The sequence below is a fragment of the Sarcophilus harrisii genome, chromosome 6 (genome assembly GCF_902635505.1).
Source record: "Sarcophilus harrisii chromosome 6, mSarHar1.11, whole genome shotgun sequence".
NCBI lineage: Eukaryota > Metazoa > Chordata > Mammalia > Dasyuromorphia > Dasyuridae > Sarcophilus > Sarcophilus harrisii.
This window is the reverse complement of record NC_045431.1, coordinates 28,987,105-29,011,734: the sequence shown is the minus strand read 5'-3', so window position 1 is coordinate 29,011,734 and position 24,630 is coordinate 28,987,105. Positions and strand designations below refer to the sequence as shown.

At 36.0% G+C, this 24,630-nt stretch overlaps 2 protein-coding genes across 21 annotated transcripts in view; one reads left to right on the top strand and one right to left on the bottom strand.

Annotated features, from left to right (window-relative positions):
- The window catches only part of APBB2 (amyloid beta precursor protein binding family B member 2), a 433,360-nt gene extending 420,982 nt beyond the window's left edge, over positions 1 to 12,378 (top strand). For all 15 annotated transcript variants that reach the window (XM_031942132.1, XM_023506024.2, XM_031942134.1 and 12 more), the window contains 5 exons: positions 300 to 387; positions 1,750 to 1,833; positions 3,427 to 3,542; positions 6,036 to 6,215; positions 8,665 to 12,378. In XM_031942132.1, the coding sequence (XP_031797992.1) occupies positions 300 to 387; positions 1,750 to 1,833; positions 3,427 to 3,542; positions 6,036 to 6,215; positions 8,665 to 8,832 (636 nt within the window). In that variant the 3' untranslated portion in view covers positions 8,833 to 12,378. The remainder of the gene's footprint in view (positions 1 to 299; positions 388 to 1,749; positions 1,834 to 3,426; positions 3,543 to 6,035; positions 6,216 to 8,664) is intronic.
- NSUN7 (NOP2/Sun RNA methyltransferase family member 7) overlaps positions 7,369 to 24,630 on the bottom strand; it is a 74,821-nt gene continuing 57,559 nt past the window's right edge. The window contains exons 11-14 of one of the 6 annotated variants that reach the window (XR_004230174.1): positions 19,728 to 19,851; positions 10,158 to 10,353; positions 8,634 to 8,794; positions 7,369 to 7,623 (exon numbers count right to left, since the gene is read on the bottom strand). Coding sequence is in view for 3 of the 6 variants with exons in the window: in XM_003773306.4 (XP_003773354.1) it covers positions 16,587 to 17,219; positions 19,728 to 19,851 (757 nt within the window). In the remaining 3 variants the exon portion in view is untranslated. Of the gene's footprint in view, positions 7,624 to 8,633; positions 8,795 to 9,791; positions 10,354 to 14,205; positions 14,266 to 15,415; positions 17,220 to 19,727; positions 19,852 to 24,630 lie in introns of those variants that run through there. The other 5 variants (XR_001121289.3, XM_031942140.1, XR_004230173.1 and 2 more) reach the window with 5 other exon arrangements.

The following is a 24,630-nucleotide window of genomic DNA, read 5'->3' as shown; positions in this document are numbered from 1 at the left end:
AGTCCCCGCGGTCACTGGCCAGTTTGCTGACCAGCTCACTTGTAACACAGATATATTGGTTCTGGCCACCGCTCATATTAGAGGTCAGTTGAAGGATGAGGATTTAAAAGAATTAGGAGACTGTCATTCATGGAAAATAATCATTTACACATTGTCCCTGGGAACGATGAGTACAAGTCTCCATCAGAATATAGCAAAGATGGAATCCGTAGTAGAGAAGAGGATTATGAGATGGAACACTCTATGCGTTGACCCAGCTGTTAGCCTAGCACACATAAAGTGTTTTTGCTCATCTCCAGATTATGGCCGAACGGAAGAATGCCAAAGCTGTCGCCTGCAGCTCGTTACAGGAAAGAACCAATGGGAATCTCGATGTTCCCTTGCAAGGTAGGTCAGCAGGCCTGACTTCTTCTGTTTTCTTCTTAGAGCAGCTAACCTATCATTTTTTAAAGCATATCAAACTGGGATGCTTCATGGGCCCCTCCCGCTCAACATGACCAAAACTATTCCCGTTCTCTTTCCTCTAAAATTTATCTTTCTCCTGGCCTTCCCTATGAGCACTCCCACGCTTCCTGGTGTTTGGGTTCACAGTCTTGGTATCATTCTCAGTTCCTCATTAATTGCCAAATATTGTCATTTCTGCCTCAATGTTTAAAGCTCTTTAAAGCCCGACTCCATCCTACCTTTCCGGCCCTTATTTCACATCCCTCCTCTCCATAAACTTAGCATCCAGCCAAAGTAACTTTTCTATTCATCACATACCCCGTTATCCCATTTCTGGACCTCCCATTAGGTTGTCTTCCATGCCCATCATTTTTTTTTAAGTTCTTATTTTAAAATGTCAGAATTCACCCATCTTTTCTTTCTGCCTGAAGCATTTCCTGTTTCTCCCCAGCTTCTAGACTGTCCCCCAGAAAAGTTACTTTATAAGCTGCCCAGTGTGTGCTAAATATGCGTTTGTGTATTTTGCATATAACTATACCTGTGCAGTGTCCTTTGTTCGAATGTAAGCTCCTCTGAGGGCAGGGCCTGTTTGCTTGTGTCTTGGATTCTCTAGGTGCGTTAAATACTTGCAAGGTCTGGTGGTACTTCATAGTATTTCATTTACTCTTTAAAATTACATTCAATTTAATTCAGTTCAGCATTCATTGAATGTCTACCGTGGGGCACTCAAATTCCGTGTTCCTCGGGGCCATATGCTTTAAATTCTCCGTGTCAGTGGGATAGGATTTTTTGCCGGACTAGTAGTAAAGAATGTTGATTTTCTTGCCTTATGAATCATGTATTATTTCAGGGAAGGTAGCCCGCATGGAGGGAAAGAAGTTGTGGGTTGATACATTTTTGTATGTGTAGTTCGTTATTTCACATCAATGATTCTGCTCTTCATGATTAAATAGCCTCCAGACCCAAATATAACCTAGACAGCAAGCTAGCAGAGTATAGCAGTTTTTACAGTGGAGAGCAAAATAAGCAGCTTTCAATACTGTCCCATCTGGGAAGGCCAATTTAAAAGGCTATGACTGACTTTGTGGTCCAAAGTATGAGGGATAAAGTAGATAAGAATTATAATCCTTGCCCTTAGAAAATAAGCAAATGGTTTAATAAGTTGGGTTTTGAGGAAGGGGGTTGTTTTGTTTTGTTGGAGTTTTAAACTCTTTGACATAAGTGTGAGGGCCTTTAAAAATTTAAATTGTAACATGTGGGTCTGTAAGTGCCGATAAAGAGCTGTTATTTCTTATTCCCATGTAGTAGATTTTCCAACACCAAAGACTGAACTGGTACAGAAGTTCCATGTGCAGTACTTGGGCATGCTACCTGTAGATAAACCAGTAGGTATGTAATCCCATTACTGGCTCTCCTTATGTGTATGGGAGTCCTGGGGAGGCCTTGGTTGGGGAAAAGGGGTGTGGTGCTGTATGACTGTCAGGACATAGGAAAGATTAGCATGATTGCTGTTGTCTCTGTTCCTTTTGTTTAATCGTCTTGAGCTAACGTTTATCCACCATCCGTTTTCGTCTCTCCTTCCCTTAACCCTTCACTCACTCCATCACAGATTAGAGCATTTCTGAAGGGGACAAAGCATTCTGGTCTGCTTTTCTAGAAAGGGGCAGCAGCCATGGCTGGGAGTTGGGATAATTTTGCCACATTTCTGGCTTGCTAAGCCACATCTGGGATGTTGTGTTTTCTTCTGGCTGCTATGTTTTCAGAACAGCATTGCAGTATGTCCAGAGGCGAATGATGCAGTAGGGATTTGGCCTACCAGAAAAGAATTAGTTTGAAAGAAACTGAGGTGTTTAGATCTTCAAGCATCTAGAAAGAAATAGCCTAAAACTTTTCTCTGGGAGGACAGTTGATAGGAAGCTGCAGAGGGGCAACCATAGATTTGACGTCAGGAAAAACTGCCTAACCATTAGAGTGGCCCCAAAGTGTAATGGACTGCCTCATCTGGGAATGATTTTCCCCTCCCCCCCGAGAGGTTTTCAGGGGGAAACTGGATGGTGTTGGGTACGTTGTAAAGGAGATTCCTGGTTCAGAGACAAATTGAATTAGGGGACTACTGAGGTTATTATTCTATAAATACCATCTGGCTTAAGAATGATCAATAGATCCAGAGAACTGATAAAGAATTCTTCCCACTGTATGACAAATGATAGACGAACATTTTTGGAAGTGACAAATATTTTCATTTGTTTACTTAACTGTGTTAGTGAAATTAAGTAAGAAAAAGGAGGGGGGAAAATAATTGATAATTAGAAAAATAAAAATCAAAACCCACAAAACACATTCCCTGAGTCTCCATGTAAAAGGAAAGAAATGATTCAGTACACGATGCCAACATTAGAGTGTTTAGATAAGACCAAGGCAGATGATAGCTCAGTGTGATGCTAAAGGTGACCAATGTGCAGTAACAGGTCATCTCTCTGTAAAATGCGCTACCTTTGACAGATTTGATTAAAAAAGTAAAGTTGATGAAAGTAAAATTCTTATCAATACATATTTTTCCTGTGTCCCTCGTTAGTGTGGTATCCCTAAGACCTTTGGTCTGAATAATGTGCGGATATTATTTGCATGATTTATTTTGTTTGTATATTTGGAGTCCAATGGATTTGGGAAGGATAGCTAACAGTAGTTAGTTTGATTGCTATGATTAGTTTATCTTCTTGTTTCCTCTTTAAGAATCTTGGAGGGAATGTATGTCCCCTCCTGATGCTAGAAACCAGCCCTCATTTTTATCCATGATAGAGAAGCAGCCATACTAACCAGAAGCAGTTTTGCTTAGCTTTCCCTCCCAGATAACCTGAGAGACTTATGATCTCTTGGGTTTCTTCAGCCACTGGACTTATGTGAATCTTCCCCTGTAGACTATGGTTGACAATGAGGGATTTTCTAGGGTTGCCTCTGCCCTTATGCTGTTTTCCACCATAGGTATGGATACCTTGAATAATGCCATAGAAAGTCTGACAAGCTCATCGAACAAAGAAGATTGGCTGCCAGTTACCATGAATGTTGCAGATGCGACTGTGACTGTCATCAGTGAAAAGGTAAGGAGGACTTAAATGCATGTGCTTTGTTTGGATCCGATAGTATTTAAGGCAAAGACATTTTTAACACATGTTCTTTGAATCTGTGTTGACTGGAAAAGATCATTTGGTGAGAATGAGAGGCAACAAATCTGTAGCCTAAATACTGCAGCAAGGAAGACCTCTAGGTTGCTAGAGAGATCTTTCATGGAGAGTATGAGAAGGCACAAGATGACAAGGATGAATTAGCTGTCATCTGCATTTGATGGAGAAGATATACAGGATCATGAATGCACTATTTATAGCATGCAAATATATACAATATAACACATATAATGCACTATATACACGTAATCATAAACAATGGTACGTGCTACAGAAACCATTCTAGACAATTGGTTTGGTTTCTACCAAAAATCAGCTAAATTCTAAGTGTTAGTTCTTTACTAAGTGTTTCTTTACTACATTTTCTAGGACAAAGTTTTATATTCTGCATATCTGACTGTGGCCTTGAGATTGGATTACACATACTTCTTTCAGATCTGTTTTTGTTGTTTATTTTTGCAGAGAAGCATTACTTTGGTTTCTATTTTTTATAGACTCAGTCATAGAACTAGAGTTAGTTCAGACTTTTCCCAGGGAAGGTATCCTGCCAACTAATATCGCAAGTATATAGCCTCTACCGCCACATTTTCAATAACGTAGAACTTCCTTAGTCAAGCTGTTCCATTTGTGGATATCTCCAATTGATGGCAAGTTTTTCCCTTATATTGAGCTGAAAATTCTTTACTAACTTCTTATTATTAACTTTATCAAACTTCACTGTGCTTTGTTAAAAGCCTTATGTGACTAAAGGATTGCATATCTTCACTTCTCCAAGCTAAATAAAGCCTGGGTCTTTCACACACCCTTAGTTTCCCGGTTTGGGACCTACTTTGTTTTGTCTTGTCATCCAGAAGGTGATGGCCAGACCTAGACTACATAGAGAAGGCGGCAGCAAGAGACCTGGCAAACTATCAGTAGTAATACTATTTTGATCTCATTAGCTTTTCCAGCTCTTATCTACAACTCCAGACTGTACCTGTCTGTGGGCTTTTGAATCCAAGTTTATGATTTTTCATATTATTTCATATTATTAGTTTGAACATACTTTTCATTTTTTAAAACTTTCGGTTCTCAATTCTATGTTCAAACAAATTTGATGGAAATCCTATGTCAGCCATGCATGCCAAAAATTATCTGATTTATCTTTCTGTTGTGAGTAGGTCATCATCAGGCCACTGCATTAATCTGAATTATTACCTTTCAAAGTTGTTCATCAGAGCCAAATCTTCATCTACTTTCATTCCTTTTATGCTTACAGCCTTGGACACCAATTAAGGTCTCCTTGGGTCTATGTTAGAGAACAGTGATACAGACTGCAATTGTAGGTTATAGGGCAATAAGAACTGTGAAGAGTTCCTAGGATCCCTGAATTCTGCTATAACAACCACCTTCTCAGGGATGTCTCCTAATAGATCCCTCAGGAAGTAAAATCTACTTCTGATTTCATCATTCTTCCCAGTTACTAGTCAACCCATTGTTAATATTCATATTTAGAGATCTGCTTTCATGAAAATATTAACTGGCATATTTTGGTGTGATTATTTGTGTGTCTGTTGAAATGTTTGATATTTTTCTTATAAAATTTTGAGAAATTGGCAATTGACCAACTGCTCTGAAGTTTACACAGAAGTTAGATTCTGAGTGTCTTTGATCTTTGAAAGGTGAACCTCTCAGAGTCTGGGGTTTTTTGTTGAACTTGCCTCCACTGGGTAATATGGGGGCTGCTTAAGAATTATGTAATATAAGTTCTGCCCTCAGTGATCATGTAACCTTTTTGGGGAAAGAAGATTAACTTGGACCTGTAAAATAGATATAATGTAGTAGAGAAAGAGGGATTAATTCTTCTCAGACCTAATAAAAAATGGAATCAGATTGGCAAGTCACATGGCAGATATGATCAGTCAATCAACAAGCATTTAAGACACTATCGTTCTTCTAAAGATTCTCAGAAATTAAGAACAAATCAGTCCTTGCTTTCAAGAAGTTTCATCCTAACCCATTTTAGTATTCTATAATACAGCAATCATGATTGAGCTTGGTATTACTTGACAAATTGTATTGTCAGTTAAAATAGTGTATTCATGTGAACTTGATAACAAGGAGAGGGCAGATCTAGGAAGTCCCTTTGTACTGAGTTGCTAATAAATAATAGCTCAAAATGCCAAGGGGGAGAGAGATTTAGATAATCCATACTGACTAAGTGCATATTGACTGAATAATAATTAATTCAGTCTAGATCACTCTAGACAAATTTGGGGGTTTCTAAGAGGTTTTTTTTCCATGGGTTTTCCAACTTTGGCAGCTTTTTCATGCCAGTGGTTTCATTTCACTGTGCTTTGTTAAAAGGCCTTTCTGAAAGTTATAGCTCATAAACACTTGCTGCATTTGCTACATTGTCATTTCTCATAGAATGAAGAGGAAATTCTGGTGGAGTGCCGTGTTCGATTCTTGTCTTTCATGGGAGTTGGCAAGGACGTTCATACTTTTGCCTTCATCATGGACACAGGGAATCAGCGTTTTGAGTGCCATGTCTTCTGGTGTGAGCCTAATGCAGGCAATGTATCAGAAGCCGTACAAGCTGCATGCATGGTGAGTCATCCTTTTTTGTCCTCTTCTTCCTTTCCAATAATTTTCCTCCAAAGCTAAAGCATAATGGTTAAATTGTCCTCTTGCTCTTCTACTCTCTTCAAAATAAATTCATACTATGAGCTTTCCATTACAAGAAAAAATTATAAGTAATGACTTGTAATCCTCAAAATGCTGAGTCACTTAGAGGCAGTTCTGAATAAAGCTAAAGAATCCCAATGGCATTATAAAGAATGGTCCTTAATGCTGTGAACACTGGGATCATGGTTCTTTGGGTTGCTTTTAATGGCCTTGCTAAGGGATGCCACTTAGAATCAATTCAGTTCAGTTCAGCCAGCTCTTCAAGATGTTTAATTTTAAGAAAAAAAGTTTAATTAATTAATTCTTGCCCATGATTTTTAGTCGTTGTTCATATATAATGTTATTTGTAAAATTAAACTCTGATTTAAGGATGATTTAAACAAAGAGCACAATTTACAGATTTAAATTTTACAGTGTTAAAGTGGTTTCTAAGTGATAGCAGCTTGGTGGTAAAGAAGCAAAAGGCCTGAGTCTGAAAGATCAGTGAATGAATAATTAACTGGCATTTAACTGCAAATACAGGCTTTTTCAGTCATGAATATAAAGTTTTTATTTGCTAGTTTAAAATAACGTTTAATTTTCTAAATCTAGTATAATTGCATGTATAATTGCATATCTTGGCTCTCTCTCTTCCTTCCGTGGTGTTTGGCATTTCTGGGAGAGAGATATGTTTTTAGTAACAACTTAATTAACAATATTAATTTAACATAATACTATGATACCAAAATGCATTTCTCATCCCAACTGGTCATTTTCCATTCTTCACTTTTGATCAGTGAGATCTTGGGAGTTACTTAGTTCTTTCCAAAAGATAATCTGTGTGATTAATTAGTGGGAATACAGTTAGTATCTAAAACAAGTGCAAACCTGAAAATCTGCAAGGTGAGGAGGGAGTCATATGGGGCCTAGGTCTGTTTTCTGATCAGGTTCTACTTGGCAATGGTTAAAAACACTGGTTTGCTGCCACTTCAAGAGTAGACTGGGAAGAGGGCAAGGAGGGAGGAACCAAACTAGCCAAAGAAGAAAAAGTGAATTAGAAAGCCTCAAGGATAGTGGTCAGTAAAGCACAACTGAATGCTGAGCACCATACTGAAATATTATCACCCTTTATTCTAGCTATGTAACGCTTAGGGAAACTTCATTATTGATTTCAGCGATTTGCTTTTTTGAATTCCCATCCAATTTGTCTTTATGGTCACTTACTTGACGATTGCATTGCATTAATTCACCCGCTGCCCAGTGAAAGCCCTTCTAAGGTGGTTTATCCACAAATATATTGAGGGCGGTTTTCCTCCTTTTTCACCCCAGCATCTCCAAGCCAGCCAGTTTTCTATTGATGCAAATGAGAGACAATGTAGCTGAATGTCCATTTCTTAAACTTAAGAGGTAATACATCTTAGCATCTGTAGGATAAGTTTCTGGTAATTCATTTGGGAATTAATTGCATTCCATTTTTTCATATCATTTGTTTTTACATTTTTTAAAAACTTTACTACAATGACAAAATTTTATCATTGTAGTATTTTTGTGGTTGAACATGTTAGAATGTGGTAATTAAAGAGCTTACTGAATTCGTTTTTTTCCCTGGATCCTTGGAGCTAATACTTTAATGTGAAACCCCTAGAAAATAAATAGTAAACATTTGATATTGGTGGAAGTGGATACAGGGTGTTCTTCTTAATGGTTTTAGGATTACAACATGGAACTTTGGAGCTATCTAGTTCCAATTCCTTATTATTTTAAGCAAGTGACTTGCTTGCTTGAAATTACCAAATTACCTGCCATCAAGTCCCCAAGCATCTCTCTTGAACTCTGTAGAGGCTCTTTAGACCCTCTCACTGTGACAAAATTCTTTCTTTGAAACAATCTCAGAGTTTGCTTGGGCCCTGAGAGCCCTATTACCTATGGTCAAAATCAAATCCTTATTCTGATGTTTTTTAAATTTTTGTTTAGCTGTGCAAAACTGTCAGTTTGTGGTTTGTCATAACTTGTTATGACAAACCACAAACTATTTCTTTGTTGAACAGTGACATACATGCTGATTCAACCTTTGTAGACCTAATGAAAATGTTTAATAAGTATCTACCATCTGAAATACTAGGGGGAAACAAAGACAAAACAGAATAATCACTGAACCAGGAAAGGTAGCTATAAAAAGTAGAAATGAGTAGGAACCATAATTATTTGGGCTGTAGTGTTGTATCAATTCTATTCTACAATTCTGGGAATAGTAAAACTGGATGGGTTGCTGGGTTGATGAGGAGCTAAGTCGCCCTCATATCGTATGCGGGTGGACAGGGCATTTAAGATATACAGAGGAGATGTCTACACATTACTAACCATCACAGCACATCTTTTTTCCTTGTTGCAGTTACGGTATCAGAAATGCTTGGTTGCCCGACCTCCTTCACAGAAAGTTCGGCCACCCCCTCCTCCAGCAGACTCGGTGACCAGAAGAGTCACAACCAACGTAAAACGAGGCGTCTTATCTCTCATTGACACTTTGAAACAGAAACGTCCTGTTACTGAAACGCCATAACTGCACACATGCAAGGGTTCTCTTACCTGAAGAGCTCGTAGCTACACACACTACAGAAACATGAACTATTTTGCCTTCCATTCAATTGCTTTGTCTTCAGAAAATAAAACGATGTTAGACAAGCATGTTCTCTCGTCCTTGCCACCACCATGTGATATGAAAAGAAGCATGAGTAAATTGTGTTGCTGTAAGTGAGTTACACCATGAGCGGTGGAAGGTCGGTACTGTAAATATTCTGACCGGGACCTAGGTTCACACACACACGAGAAGGTGACCACCCCCACCGCCGGGGGGGTCACTGTCTTTTTGAGCGGGATTTGTCACAAGCAACTTTTAAGTCCTTCAGCACTTTGCCCTGTTTGCAACACTGGAGTAGATACTACATGATAGTTAGCATTGAATTCCCGTAGAATAGAATAACAAGGATTTTTGTTTGGTTTTGTTTCTTACAAAATAACATTTGTTGACGTTGGTCTAGAAACCACCTGACAGCTTTGTTTGACATGCTTTTGAACCATGGACACCCTTTCATGTCGACTACTGTTTATGTATTATGATGTCAGAGGGAAGAGGGAAATTAAGCTTGAAAATTGTCAAATTGCATCATTTTGAGGAGTCAAAAAAGTCATCCTTTCATTTTAGACAAGTAGTTTCAAACTAAAAAATGAGAAGAGTACAAAGAAAGTATGATGCATTTTGGGTGGGACGTATTCCAATACTCTGCCTTACATTGAATAATGCAACCAGAGAATGTTAGAATGTTAGCAATCTGCTGTAGCTCAGTATAGTCATTCTCTAGGTAAACACCATAAAGTGAAAAATACCAATCTATACCTTTCATCCTTAAAAGTTTGATCTTGATCTCTTATGCAATACCATTTACACAATGTCAGTCACATACATTTAAATTGGTCACTTAATGACATCTCTGCATTAGCCATTTTTTAGTTGATATTAGGTTGAGATTTTGCACCTGGCTCTCAGTCTAGTTGATATTTTACTCTACCTGAGTTTGTCTTATCACATTTTTTCTTAATATCAATAACAGAACAAGATATATCGATTTCCACTAACAGGTGCTTTCCCTCCATTCTCTTGATTTCAATTGTTTTAAAATTTACAAAATCAATTTAGATCAAAGCAAAATAATGGAAGATAGAAAACAAATGGGCAGAAAATATGGGGAAAGCATTCTATCTAAATATGTGACTTAACAGGAAAATCTAAATTATTGAGCTCATTATATTATCAAGGTCATCTTTGTATTTAATTTTTCCCACTTCTTGTAACATACCTAAAATGTAACAAAACTAAAAAATCATTACCTCATTTGAGCATCATTAACCTTGTGAGATAAAGTTGGTGGCAGATTGGGAGAAAAGACCCCTCTGAATTCCAGTTAAGTTGTGACTTGCCTGAGGGTCAAGTTAGCGAGAGAGCCTGGACTCCAATCCAGGTCTTCCTGACTCTCATTTCTACTCTATCAGGCTCCACACCAGTCATGAGAGTCCTTTCAAATGCCTGAGAGCAAATGCAAAAAAAAAAAAAAAGAATGGAAAAATTCATTTTCAGGCAATCCTGGAATTCTTATAAACACACAGGGGGTGGGAAATATGTCTGGATGATGTTGAATATATTCATGCAAAAGAATTCTCCCACCCCACAAAAATGTGTACAACAGAAGCAGGAGTTACATAGACCACACCTATCAGGAATATTTCTGTGTGACTTAGTGAACTGAAGTTGGTAGAACTTCTGTTTACCACATTCTGACTAGTTTTTAAGGCAACTAGTGGTTGGTCTCCTAATGTCAGGCATTAATGTAACTCTGGAAATGGGCTTCTAAATCCTCAACTAATGGAACCTGATGAGTTCCAGGGTCACTGTTACACTTAATATTCTCACCTCTACTGGTATCTATCCCCTGAAATAGCCAGTGCATCTGGAAGTAAATGTTAAATTATGAAATCTCTGAAGTTCCTGTTTAAAATTCCACCCAGAAGTCTACATTCCATCTTGGTGATTTCCAAGGTAAAATGACTAAAACAATAAAAATAAAAATCAAGCCACTTTCATTTAGAAAAATTCCATCAGAACCAAGAGTTCATTTTTATTTTTCAAGCTATTTGTTTTGTTGTCAGGATCAAGAACACTGAGCTAGCTTTGAGCAACAAATTTATATATATATGCATATATATATAGATAGATATATATATGCAATTATAGGAAGCATTAAGACAAATAGACATGACATATGAAAACATATTTGCAGATATTTTGCTTTTAAAATAACTTTGCATATTTACCTAAATGCTAATTAATTTTATAAAACTGATTATTTTAAACAGTATGTTCAGACACTTTCTGCCATGGCCAAAAAGTATGTATGAAGTGTATGTGTGCGTGTGCTTGTACCTGCGAGTGTGAGATCGAGAGAGAGGGAGAATACCAATGTGTTTACCCAATGTTGTAGTGACACTTCAGTTATCTATGCATTCTTTCTATCTAGTGATTCTGTAAGCAGGCAGCCATGTGCACTATTGCCTTGTATGTCTTGTGTCATTTTTGAATTAACCTGTTAAATACAGCTTAAAATATTTTTATTTTATTTATTCTATTTTTACTGAAATATACTGCATTATTATGTTATAATTATCTTTACTGGACATTATTTCACAATGTATCCAGTTCTAAGTAATCTCCGTGTATTATAGGTTACCTAAAAGGTGGTTTTGTAATGATTTGTAGTCATATTTTTATTGGAGTATGTAGAAGAAATGGCAAAATGTGTAAAGTTCATTTCTTTTATTTTTTAAAAAGCAATTAGAAAGATAGATGCAGACATACCACCTCATAATATGCTCCTTGAGAACAAGGAAAATGTAGCCAACACCGTCTAGCTTAAGCTTTTACTTTGCAGACTGAAACATTAAGTTGTACTTTTTAATATCCTTTAAAATACTTGCTGTTTCATTTATTATTGTATACATACCCCCCTTCGCCCCACTTTCATATAAGGCCATCTACAACTAATTAGAATACTATTTTAAAATGCATGATGGGTTATCAATCCCACTTCCATTAAAATGAGTTCTTAGATGATAAACTGTGGGCACAGCAACCTAGAGCTTAAAAAAAAACTCCCCTCTTTTCCATTTTGAAAATGAAAAGTTCTAAGCCTGCACGAACTTGCTACAAACCCTAATTCTTTCTTCTTTTCCTGTGTAGCAACAAAATGTTTCTTTTGCCTTTTTCGAAGATCTGAGTTCAGCTTTAATGTTAAAAATATTATTTTTAGTTCTGTGTTCAATAAGCTTAGTTATCTTAATATGTGGCTCAAACACATGCTTTACAATCAGCAAAAGGAAATTGGAGTTTGGCGGAAGGATACTTGCTCCAGGTTTATCATGTCAAAGAGCTCAGTTCTAATCAAAGCAGCTTATTCCAAAAAGAAACTTTTGTTTTCCTTTATTTTTCCTTTTGCTGTTGACCACTTTTACACATTTAAATGTAATTTGTTGTGAGAATAAACTTAGCTGCATAAAATGTTTGACTCATTTATCTGAAATAACGGTCATATTTGGGGGGACAGAAAACTTAAATACATTTAAATTTGTTAGCTATTTTACTTCAAAATCTCCTCCAAAATCGAGCTGCCTCTAAAATATCAATTTAGCCATCTAAGATATATAGGTATCAGCTTTTTTATATATATATTTAAATACAGATTAAAGCTTTGATTAAATTGGCTCTCACCACTTTTCCCAGATAAAACTGGTATTAATGGCATATTATTTAAATTCTGAATAAAATGCCAGTGCGGTACACTTTAGCAACCAGAAGAGATACTTTTGGTTCTCTGCCCAATCAATAACTCTTCCATTAAAATTCTACAAAAATTCTCACCTCCCTCTTCAGGGAATAAGTATTCTAATGTAAACTTTTTATCTGCAAGGAATATGGTCATCTTTTAATTGCTACCGACCAACAGCTTTTATCTAAATGCTTACATTCTTAGAGCCATTTATAGCTCATAAAAACACTTGGGAATGAACAAGAAAAGATGTCATCTTTATCTCAGCTTCAATAACATTTTTCTGAACATCTAGCTTAACTTTCTCGGTCTCTTCTGGTTAATCTTTTTCTTTCCCGCCTGAAATGTTATTTCCCACCCCACTCCTCCCACAGATTCTGTCCTGGGGCCTCTTGTCTCAGCTGTACACTTTCTCCCTTGGCAATTTTGCCTTCATTGCTCAATTATCCCTTTGGTAGACTACCAAATCTAACCGATCCTGGGTTTTCTATTGAACTCCAGGTTCTATATTTTCAGCCGATTGCTAAACATCTCTATTTTTGCTAATTAATGGCTATGATCTCCCAGGCTTAAAGCTGTAACACTTGATTCTTCCCTCTTCCTCAATGCCTATGTTTGACTTCCACAGTAGTTCTCACATCTGACCTCTTAAACTGCCACCCTTTTTCACTAAATTAATAGCCTCTTAACTGGCCGCGTCTCTCTTTTTTGATCCATCCTTCATTCGCCAAGATAATTTCTTTAACAGCCACATCTGACCCCGCTCAAAAACCTCTGCTAGTTTCCTATTGTCTATCTGATACAAATTGCAGGACTTGCTATATTCCCTGACCACTTCTTGCCCTCTCCCATTTGCACATTCCCATAGAATCTGTTAGGATTATATCCAAGTCTCCATCTGCTAAAATTTTCATTTTTGTATAGTTTCTAGAATAGAGTCATGCAGTTAGTAGGGGCTAAAAAACGTATCAAATTAGTCTCGCTAAAGAATGGTTATCATATCTGGTTGAGAAAACTTCCTTCCCAATCTTTCACTTACCATAAGAACCTGATATCCAGAGCAACTAGTCTTTTTGAGCATTAGATATATAATTGGGGGGGGGGGGGGAAGGAAAACTTTTCGGTTTCTCACTTGGGTAATTGTGACATCACATTGTGATTAAAGAACTAAGGGAGTAGGACATCACATTGTGATTAAAGAACTAAGGGAGTAGGATAATCAATAAAACAATTTATCCTCCTTTTGCCTTTTCATACTTCTGTATCTTTCTAAGTTACAAATATTCATTCCACAAAATGTCTTCTGAAAACCTACTGCTGATTACAAATGCAGCATATCATCTCATCTTTGGCTTCAGAATTCAACTTTTGTTCTCGAGAAAATTCAAGGGAAAATATACCTCACTTCCTAAAAGAAACAACTGGCCAAGTGTGACCAGGATGCTCTCTTTTAAAATGTTTTCACATTTAACTAAGTAGTCATGGTTCAGTGACTGGCTACATATAGTCTGATGTCACACCAAATCCAGATTATAAAACCACTCAGTCAAAACTCTTACCTGAGGGCTGATGGGAGGTACTCTAGACATCGGTCACTCTGACAATGAACATAGGTACACCTAAGGTTGAACAGCACAGTTCTAATAAAGGACCAAGAAACCCGACACAGATTGACTGAAGATAGCAACACAGCAATAGCTTCATAATCCAACGTCATAAACTAGAGCGTGGGGTCCAGTTCCAGACCATCAAGATTCAATGGCAATGGCTAAGCCCCTGCTTAGTCTTAGGTAAGATATATAATTCTAAGTGGTATTTTCTTTTCTTTCATTATGAAAAAAAATTATAAATGATTGATCATTAAAGCCCTATCATGTTCTTATTAAAAGTTTACATTAAAAAGAAGCTTAACTGGACAACTGTTTAATTAGAACGTTCATATTATGCTAAATGTAAAGAAAAAAGTTTAAAATAATTTCATGCAATAATTTATATTTGAAATACTAAAAAAAAAAAAAAAAAAAAAAAAAAAAAACAAACAAACCCACAAATACCTGCAAGTTCTAACAGAACTACAAAAACCAAATGCAACAGGATGGGGAAAAGTACCCTAAATTTCTTCATAATTCTGAAGTTTTTTCCCCCCCATTGGAGTAAGGAGACATACATAGTCTTAGAACTATTTCTAGTAGAAAATGGAATACTGCAGCTATGAGAAATAATAGTCTTTTTGCTGTCAAGATGAAATATGATTGTTTTAAGTAGAACAGGTTCATGGAAGCATTGTGAATTCTAAATCAGCTGTAAATCAGAGATGATGAAGAACATATGGCAATTAGATAAACTATAGTATTTGTGATTCATGATTTATACATTCATACAGATAAAAAGAACACTGCTGTACTCCTTGACAATTTTAAAAATCATAATTAGTACATAACAACTCTTCTTTTGAGGATTCCAAGTAACATAACTTTTCCTGTATAAAAAAACAGGAGTCTTTTTATTCCTTTTTTCATTAATATTTAACCTATGAGACAATGTAAACCTCCAACTAAAATAGCAAACAATTTATTAGTTAAAATGAAAATCACAATTCCTTTTTTTCAAATATATGGCTAAGATTTCATTTTTAACACGTAAACATGCTACTACAATTATACTAAGTTATTTTATCATGTATAGACACCTGAATTAAATATTCAGAAATGAGTAATTTATACAACACTGTTCAACACTTCAACACTACTGAACTTTGGGTGTAGAACATCATTTAAATTCAAACTTTATGAAACTTTTTTGAACAGTATTTTAAAAAGACACTAAAGTTGTAACTAGTTCTACTTACTGTCAAATAATTTCTGTTGCCATGATGAAAAAAGATCAGTAGACCCAGAAATGACAATCAAACTAATTCTTAGTAGGCAGTTGATAATACTTAGAAGATGAATTGGTATTTAATATAATTAACAAAATGCTAATATATTTTAGCAGATTGTGCAACAGAAATGATTTGCCAAAGTTTGATTACTGTTTTCAATTTGAAATGACTTGTAGCTTTTCACACTTCACCTGATGTTTTAAGTGGAACTAGAAATCTTTAGGGTTTCTTCAACCACTGGTGTTACTTGGATCCAACGATTTTTACATCTTCTTAGAATTGATAATACTCGGGAGCAAACTTGCTTTCAGTCATTATTTTAAAAAGCACTTGACTTAAGTGGTCAAAAAATAGCTGTGCTCACTTCTCCTGCTCAGGACCCTGGAAAGCTCACCCTCGGAGAGGTATTGTCACTAGATAAAAGAACAACTGTTCTGTACAGCCCATGGGGTCCTTAGAACCTCCTGTTTTCCTACTTGTAATCAGTCTCAATATCAGTATAAAGCAGTCTCCCTAACTTCTGTATACTAAAAGTTCAGCTTAAAGGCTGAATGGACAGGCTGTCTTACAATGTTAATTAGTTACAACAAGATGCGTGCTGAAATAAGAATATAAACTCCATCTGACAAGGCCAGCATCTTTTCTCAACTATGTTCCTATAGCTGTCTTCTTAAAAGTTAAGTTCTTAAATAAACCGGGTGGATAAGATAAAGATCTATCTTTAGGTAAGACGCTACCACTTTTCTTTTAAAACTCTGATGTCCTATCGACCAAGTAATAAAAGTCTAACAACTGATAGTGAATCTACAACTGTTGCATTCTAAACAGGGAAAGCACCAAGCTATCCAGTTTGGTGAACTCTGCTTTGCTTAGTTTTCTGGACTACATTATTGTCACTTATCTTAATTCTCTGAATGTAGTGTCCCATTTAGATTCACAGTAGAGGCTTGAGGACCTAAAGGATAAATATCTATGCTAGGATATTTAACCTTTAGAGAAGGGTCAAATATGGTAGAAAAATACTCTGCCCTTTGACCCCTGGAAAATAACAGGTGATGATCAAAGCCATGGTTGAGGGTGCCTCACTGCACTGGAAGGTAAGTTTTCTTTAGGTTTTTCTGTTTTTTTGGATGTTGAAGGTGCCCCTAAGCTGCCAGTCTTGCCTCCAATCCAGCGGTAATAGAACTGTGGTGCTGGAATCTGGCTTTTGTTGGCTTGGGCACCAGAGTACGTCACCATCACCGGAGGCAAAACAATCTCTACGGGTTTCAGGGCCACCATTTTGTCCTCTGGGCGCGGCCTCACGGTGATCATCTGCCTCTCGAATCCCTTGGATGTGGAAGGCAAGTTCTTCATAAGGGAAGGCACCAAGGCGTTAGGCGGCATCTTGACCAGCTTTTTCTGCGGGGGAGAACTTGACGGGGCTGTGCTTTTCTGTGAAGCAGGTACTTTGGCTGTTAGCGTCTCTGAACTAATCTTAGCGTGTGGTTTCATTTCTCGGCTCAGGAACTCTGCAATTTTTATTTGTGTGCTCATGCCCTCATTAGTAGAAGGTTTTACCAGTGATGTTTTAGATTTCTTTTTCTTTTTCTCCCTTTTCGATGTTTTGGCTAACTCAATACCATCTAGCAATCCCTTTGCTGCAGCACGGGCCAAAACGTCTTTGACAGACACTGTCTCAGAAGGGTCCCGCTGAAATTTTTAAAAAAATGTTCTATTAAATGATGCACCTCTAATATTTTAAATGTAGCATTTCAGCAACAATTTTAAAAATCTGTATCTATATTATATAGACAAGAGTAACAGAAACGTTAACAGTAATTGATCGATTCTATTTATTCACAGCCCTTGCCTTAATAGTACACGCCTCCTCAGCAAGCGACTTGGACTAGGTTACCCATTTCCCAATCTGTGAACTAGACACAACATTCCCATTGAATGAATAAAGGGTGTGCAAAATGTAATGGATGTGTGGCTGCTCTCTTTCTCTGCTGGCATTCTGCTGTCTATAAGCATACTGCTCTATCCACTGAGCTATGAAGTTTATCAAATATTTATAAAATATCTCGATTGCATTGGAAGGCTTTTTTTATTAAAGCTTTGTTTTATTAAAAAGCAACTGGGTCATATGCAAGATGTAGCCCCTTCAAGAAAGGCAGCATAATTTAATAGAAGCAATCTGGGAATAAGACATAGCTGATTCCTAATCCTGGCTCCATCAGTTATTCGCTCTGTAAACCTAAGTGTCTTCACGTGCCATCTCATGGAAGGCTATTGAAGATACTGGATACAAAATTACAGCTATAAGAGCTATTATTATAGTTAAGACACAAGTCATAATGGAAAATAATAACGATGAATGTTGTTTCAATAGGGTTTTTTGTTTGTTTATGGGAAGTTTAGTAGTGAGGGTATGTGATAAACAAAAATGATCAAGTGACTACATAAAAGCTGGACAGGTTTGATGAAAGAAATGGACACTAACGCTAAGGGCAAAAAACAGATAACCCAACAGTAAAGCTAAAAGAAAAGCTAAAAAGAGTATCACCAGATTAAACTATGAGAGACAGGAGATGACAAGTTCTTTAATATAATTCATTTTGATAAATATTAAGAGCCAACCAAGAGCCAGCTATTCTAAGAAATGAGGTTACAAAACAAATATATCACTGCCCTAAGAGCTTGGGATATAACATATACACACAAGTCAATACACAAAATAAAGGGTGTTTCATAAGTCTAACAACAGTTTTAATAGTTTAAAACTGCCCTAAGATTTTTGGGACACACACTATATGCAAAAAAATTGTCAAGAGGGAAAGATTACTGGTAGGATGAAAAAAGACCTTGTGTAGAAGCTATGCTTTGAAGAAAGCTAAAGAATCTTACAGGTACAGGTAGGGGAATGAGTGCATTCCAGATATACACTGGAAGCAGATTTGTAATCTCTCCTATACCCCAAAATGTAACTCTCAGATACTATGCTTCTCCACTAGTAGAAAAAACTGCCCATAATTTCATTTCCTATTTTGTTTTTTAAAAGATGAGAAGACTAGTGTAAAGTATACTGGACAAAATTTAGGCATAATGATCTCCCCAGTTTAAAAAAAAAAAAAAAGGCACTATCCTTGCACCATAAAGGCATTTATACTCTTACAAAGACTGAGACCCGAAAATGATAATCACATCACAGGGTGTCATTGTCAGAGAAAGCAGAAGTTGAAAGTGGGGGGAAGTGTGCCTGAATTCTATTTCATAACATACCATTATTGATACCAACATCTAGTTCGGATTTCATATTAGCCAATCATTTAAAACTCTAAAAGAGACTTAGTGATAATAAAAATGGAATGGTGAACTTTCTGTAGCAGCATTAGCTACCATGCTTTCAACTTCCTTTTTTTTTTTTTTTACGAGCATAACAGCAAAAATCAGTGCAACACATCGAGCAACTCTTGTGTACTAAACAACAGACCTGAAAGGTGATAGGCAGTGTGGTACAGCAGAAAGAGCACTGACCTTGGAGTCATGGGGCCTGGTTTCTACTCTCTGGTGACCATGGTCAAATCACCAACTCCCTGGGCCTCATCTATGAATCTATGATGAGTTTCCTCATCTATAAAACAGGGTTGGTCTTCTAGGTTCCCTTCCAGCTCTAGGCTCAATGAACCTAAGAATAAAACATGGCCTCTACCCTTAGACGTGATAGTCTAACAAATATAAGACATGTACACACATATAAGACAAGCTCTAGAGTGAAAAGTGAATGAGACATAAATTATTATGTGATTCTTAGGATCTTGGGATCTCTTCTAAGTGAAGGAATTTTTTTTTAAATGAAATTTGAGCTGACTCTAAGGATACATAAAATTTCAATTGGCAGGAGTGTGGGATTGGCATTAATTTTAAACTATGGCCATAGTTTTGGCAAAAATATAAAAAAGTGGGGCACTTACTGGAAACAGACCTAGACCAGCATGTCTGGAGCCAAACTTACTGATAATTATAAAAGCAAATCAATACTGATAACTCACTAGTCTCAGAAGAAGAACCAGCCCTCCATTAGACTATCAAGGGAAATAAGGATATAAATGGGAGTCAACAAATAAATTCAAGAATAATTGATTAAGAAAGCTGAATTTAGTCGTCAGGGAAATTTTCTACATGACAGTATAGGGTTGGGGTCATTTTCAGACTTACCTCTCTTGTTAGGACAGCAAGGAAACAACCATTGGTAATTTCAGATGGTTCTACTTTGAAAAATTTATCAATAGATGAATGGATTTCTTTTGCAGAACATAGTGGAAGTACAGGAGGACTGAGCCTGCAGGAGATATTGACAAAAACAGTCCACAGTCAGAAGAACTTAAAACCTGAGGGGAAAATGAATTTGCTGCCAATAATAGTAATAAGCCATTGTTTTTCAAGGCTTACAAGGTACTTTCTTCATATCGGTCTTGAAAGGGAGGTAGCAAAGATATATTTATCCCTGTTTTGCAGCTGAGAAAAATAAGATTCAAAGAGCCTGGTTCATGGTCACAAAGTAAATACCAAAACTAAAATCTGAACCCAGTTCTTCTGCCCCAAGTTGAACATTTTTTTCAACTACATCATTCTGCTCTTTCAACTAAATTTCCATTATAAAATAAAAACAATTTCATTATGATCTAAAAATTCCTACATGGTTTTTAAAAGGCTTTGTAAATTTATATCACACTTTACAACATTTTTGTAACTTTTCATCTCTCAGTATAAAAACTGCCTTTTTTTAAACAAAATAATTACCAAAGGTAAATATAAAGAACTAATATAATAGTATAATTCAAAGAGTTCTTCCCTTCCTTCCCAGTCTCATTCTCAAAGCACAGGATCTCAAAGTTAAATGTGGTTTATAGATACAACTATTCTACGGTATTAGACATTTAAATAAGAAGGTGATCCTCTCACTTGATATCTGACTCTTCACGATGGATTGAGTACTTTTTTTTTTTTTTAACACAAGAGATGTTACATTAAAAGGCAAATAGGGAAGTTTTAATCAATAATAGGAAGCATGGCCTAATGACAAGAGATCAGATCTTGGAATCAAGACAATAGGTTAATCTAGGTGCCATCTCTGTGGCTACTGGCTATAAGTTTGGGCAGTCACTTTATCTAATCAGTGCTCCAGACTTGCAGATCTGTCTTGGCAGAGAGTTTCCTTGCATACAGAGCTCCTGGCTCTACATACTGCCGGAATCATAAGGCTTTTATTATTGTTTTAAATACTAAGACTTTTAAATAAAACTCCTGTTTTTCTTATTTACTTTCTTTTTAAATATAAAAATGGATCATTTGTGAACAATAATTACTTTAGTACCTGCCTTTAGGATTAAAATATTTAATAAGTCAAAGCAAATAATCTTTTGATTGAATCAAAATTTTGGTGCTGATACTTTTGAACATTAAATTTTGAAAAGCAAAGCAAATTCCAAATTTGTATTGGTGCTTTACACTTCAATTTCTTATTTTCATTCAACTTCTTCTCTGAAACTGAAGGGAACCATGTATGTATGTGTGAGGGCATCGATTGGTCTAGAGGAGTATTCTAGAGTCTCTGAGAAAATTCAAGTTGGTTAATTTCAATCTTATTAATAATGTGGAAGGATGAGGGAACTTGGAGATTGGAGACTTAAGGAACAAAAAGTACTGGAACCAATCTTATGTAGCTATATCATTAAGGGATGAATAAAATCATTCCTTTGTAAAGGGCTGAAACTCTTAAGTTGATGCTCTGAGGTCGGACAACCGAGCACTTAAGGCTAGTTACCGATTGGATAATACTATTAGCATATGCTTGGAAAATGGCCCACCCCACTATTCTGTGCTGGCTTAATCTGTTGGTGTATACAGAGAATTGTGGGAGGGATTTGCGGGTGGAGTAAGACAAGCCAGAGTCACTTTTGGGCAGGAGAGGAAGAAGAGAGTGTGGAGATTCCTGTGTCCATTCCTCTCATTTTCGACCAAGAATGAAGACCAAGGACTTTTGTTTATCCTGACTCTGGCTGATTCTAAAGTATGCAGGGTGCTAACTCGGTCTTTACATTCCTTCATCAGTATCAGGCAGTTTCAGGAAAGAAAGGAAGGCAGATTTAAATGATGCCTTCCTCTTTGCAATACTATCACTGTAGTCTTAATCCTAAATCTTCTCTGATACATCCCTTATTTTTCTTGTATTTCCTCACTTTCCCCCTGCTTTTACTCATGCTATCAATATGTTCAGTTATTCCTTATCCTTAAAAATAAAAAAAAAAAAAGACCTATTCTTGATCATGAAGTGCTCAAGTTATTGCCTGATCTTATCTTCCTTGCTGCTAAAATTTCAGGAAAAAGAAGGATCTATATTTGCTGCTTTAAATTTCTCTCCTCATAATCTTAATACCTCATAGTCTGGTTTCCAACTTTCATCATTTTATTGAAAAGGTTCTCTCATTGCTACTGATGAACTCCTTATCACCTACTCAGATATTTCTTCTGTTCTCATCCTTGATTCCTCTGTGGCTTTTAACACTCTGCACCATTCCACATTTCTTAATATCCTCTCTTCCAATGATGTCTTGTGAAGGAAGCATTCTCTTGTACCATCCTCCTACAACTCTGACACCTTTCTTCTTCCTCCTTTCACCTATTAAATGATTATTACCTATAAAACTTGGTTCTCTTCTCTTTCTTGATGATCTCATCTACTTCCCATCATTTCCAAATCTCTTCTCAGAACTCAGGTTCTATATTTCAATTCCCTAATGGCTATCATTATTTGCATAAGTCAATGACACCTCAAACTTGACATATTCAAAATTTAAATCACCATCTTCCTTCCAAAACCTTTTTTCTCTCAGTTTCTCTGTTGATAGTGCCACCATCTTTTCATTATCTCTGGCTCATAATTTTTAACTCTTCCCTTTCCCCCTCATCCTACCCATCTCCAGTTGCTAAATCTTCTTTATTTTATTTTCATACTATTTCTGTATCCATCCTAGCCTTTCCATTTCAGTAAGTTCAGATCCTAATTTCTTGTCACCTCTAGACTATCCACCTCTAGACTAGGCTCTCTTATTCAGCCTTTACATATCTGTTCTTAAGTAAGCTTTATAATATATCAACTGAATTATGGTACTTTTCTGCTTAAAAGTCTCTAGTCATTCCTCATTGCCTACCAAATAAATTATAAATTTATGGTTGTCATTAAAGGAAGCCTCAGACTTTCTCCAATCTACATTCTACACTATTCTACTTCCTAGCTATACTGAACTACTCTCTCTGTTCCCCATACTCATACTACCCTTTTCCATGTTTATGACTTCCTTGGGGATATATTCCCATTCCCCTATTTCTACCCCATCTATTTCTGTTAAAGTCTTTCCCTTTCCTTAAAGCTCGACTCAGATTCCAACTTAGGAAAAGATAATTTAAGAATTATTGCAGAAACTGAAAATCATGAAAAAAGAAACTCAAATACCTTGAATACAGTATTTCAAGAAATCACAACTTAAAACTTAGATTCATAAAAACAAAGACAAAAAGAATCCACCAGTTAACTCCCCAAACCCCAAAATGAAAATTTCTATGAACAACATAACAAAAATCTAGATTTGTAGGATTCAAAGAAAAACCACTGCAAATAACCAAAAAGAAAACATTCAAAAACCAAGGCACCACAGTTAGAAACACAATTGCCATTATAAAGAAGAGATTTTAAAATGAATATTCCAAAAGGTAAAAATAGGCTCTCCAAAGAAACAGAAGATTTTTCTATCATTCCTGAAAAAGCCAGTTTTAACATTTTAGGAAACAAAAGATTCAAGAAAAAAAATCAAAAGATTACACACAGGCATTTAAATATTAGAAGAAATTACATAAAAATAAATTGTTTACAAGTTTTTAAGAGAATAGGGGAAAAATTCTTAGGATCCTGGTGTTTTGAAGGGCCATTAAAAAAGATAAATAAGAAACATGATCAGGAGTAAAAAAGATAAATAAGAAACATGATCAGGAGGTAGTTTTGTTTGATTTTGGTAGTCACAGCAGAAAACAAATGGGAGGGGGATAGAGGATTATACTGAGAAGAAAAAAAGAGGAAAAGGAAGGAAAACACCATTACAGATAATAGAAGTGCAAAGAGTAAAGAGTATTCAAATAAAAAGGGAGAATGAACATTACATAAATCTCACTTTTATCTGAATTGAATAAAGGAAGACAAATCACAAGAACACAGAGATTATGGTACAGGAAAACAAATTCAAAAGAGAAATTAAAAGGAAACTAAGAGTAAAAATTTGTAATTGGAAAGAGAGTAAATGGAAGAGAAAAGAAGCAAGAGAACAGAAAAGACCTCTATCAGTCATAAATGTTAGGCAAAGTCCCTGTGTTGTGTTTTTTTTTAATCTACTTACTTACCTATAACAAAGAGTGTGGGAGCAAAGAAAGGCAAAAAGCACAAGAGGGGAAAATGGGATGACATGCACAATGAACAATCATAACTGTGAATGTAAATGTTAGGAAATTACCTATAGAACAGAAAAATATAGTAAAATAGTTTAGGAAACAGAATGCAACAGTATATGAGTTTACAAGAAATATATTTGAAATAAAGATTCACACAGAGTTCAAATAAGGGACTAGAGCAAAATATTATGCTTCAGTTGAAATTTAAAAAACTTATATCAATCATGATTTCCAACAAAGATATAAGTAAATGTAGGCATGATAAAAAGAAAAGCTAGTAACCACATTATGATTCAAGGCATCACAGATAATACCTAATACATGTACACCAAATAATATAGCATCTGAATACTTAAAAAGAAAAATTAACTGAATCGTAAGAAAAAAGAAATACCAAAAGTATAATAGTGGGGAATTCATTGTACCTTTGTCAAAACTAGAAAAGTCTAATTAAAAGATAAACAAGAAAAAAGTTAAGGACCAGAATACAATTTTAGATGATGTAGAGATCTCCACTTCCTGAAAGGGAACAGAAAAAAAGCTGATATGATCATCAGCAATTTATAGCACCTTTAAAAAACCAACAACAACAAAAAAAAAAAAAAAACTTTGTTTTAAG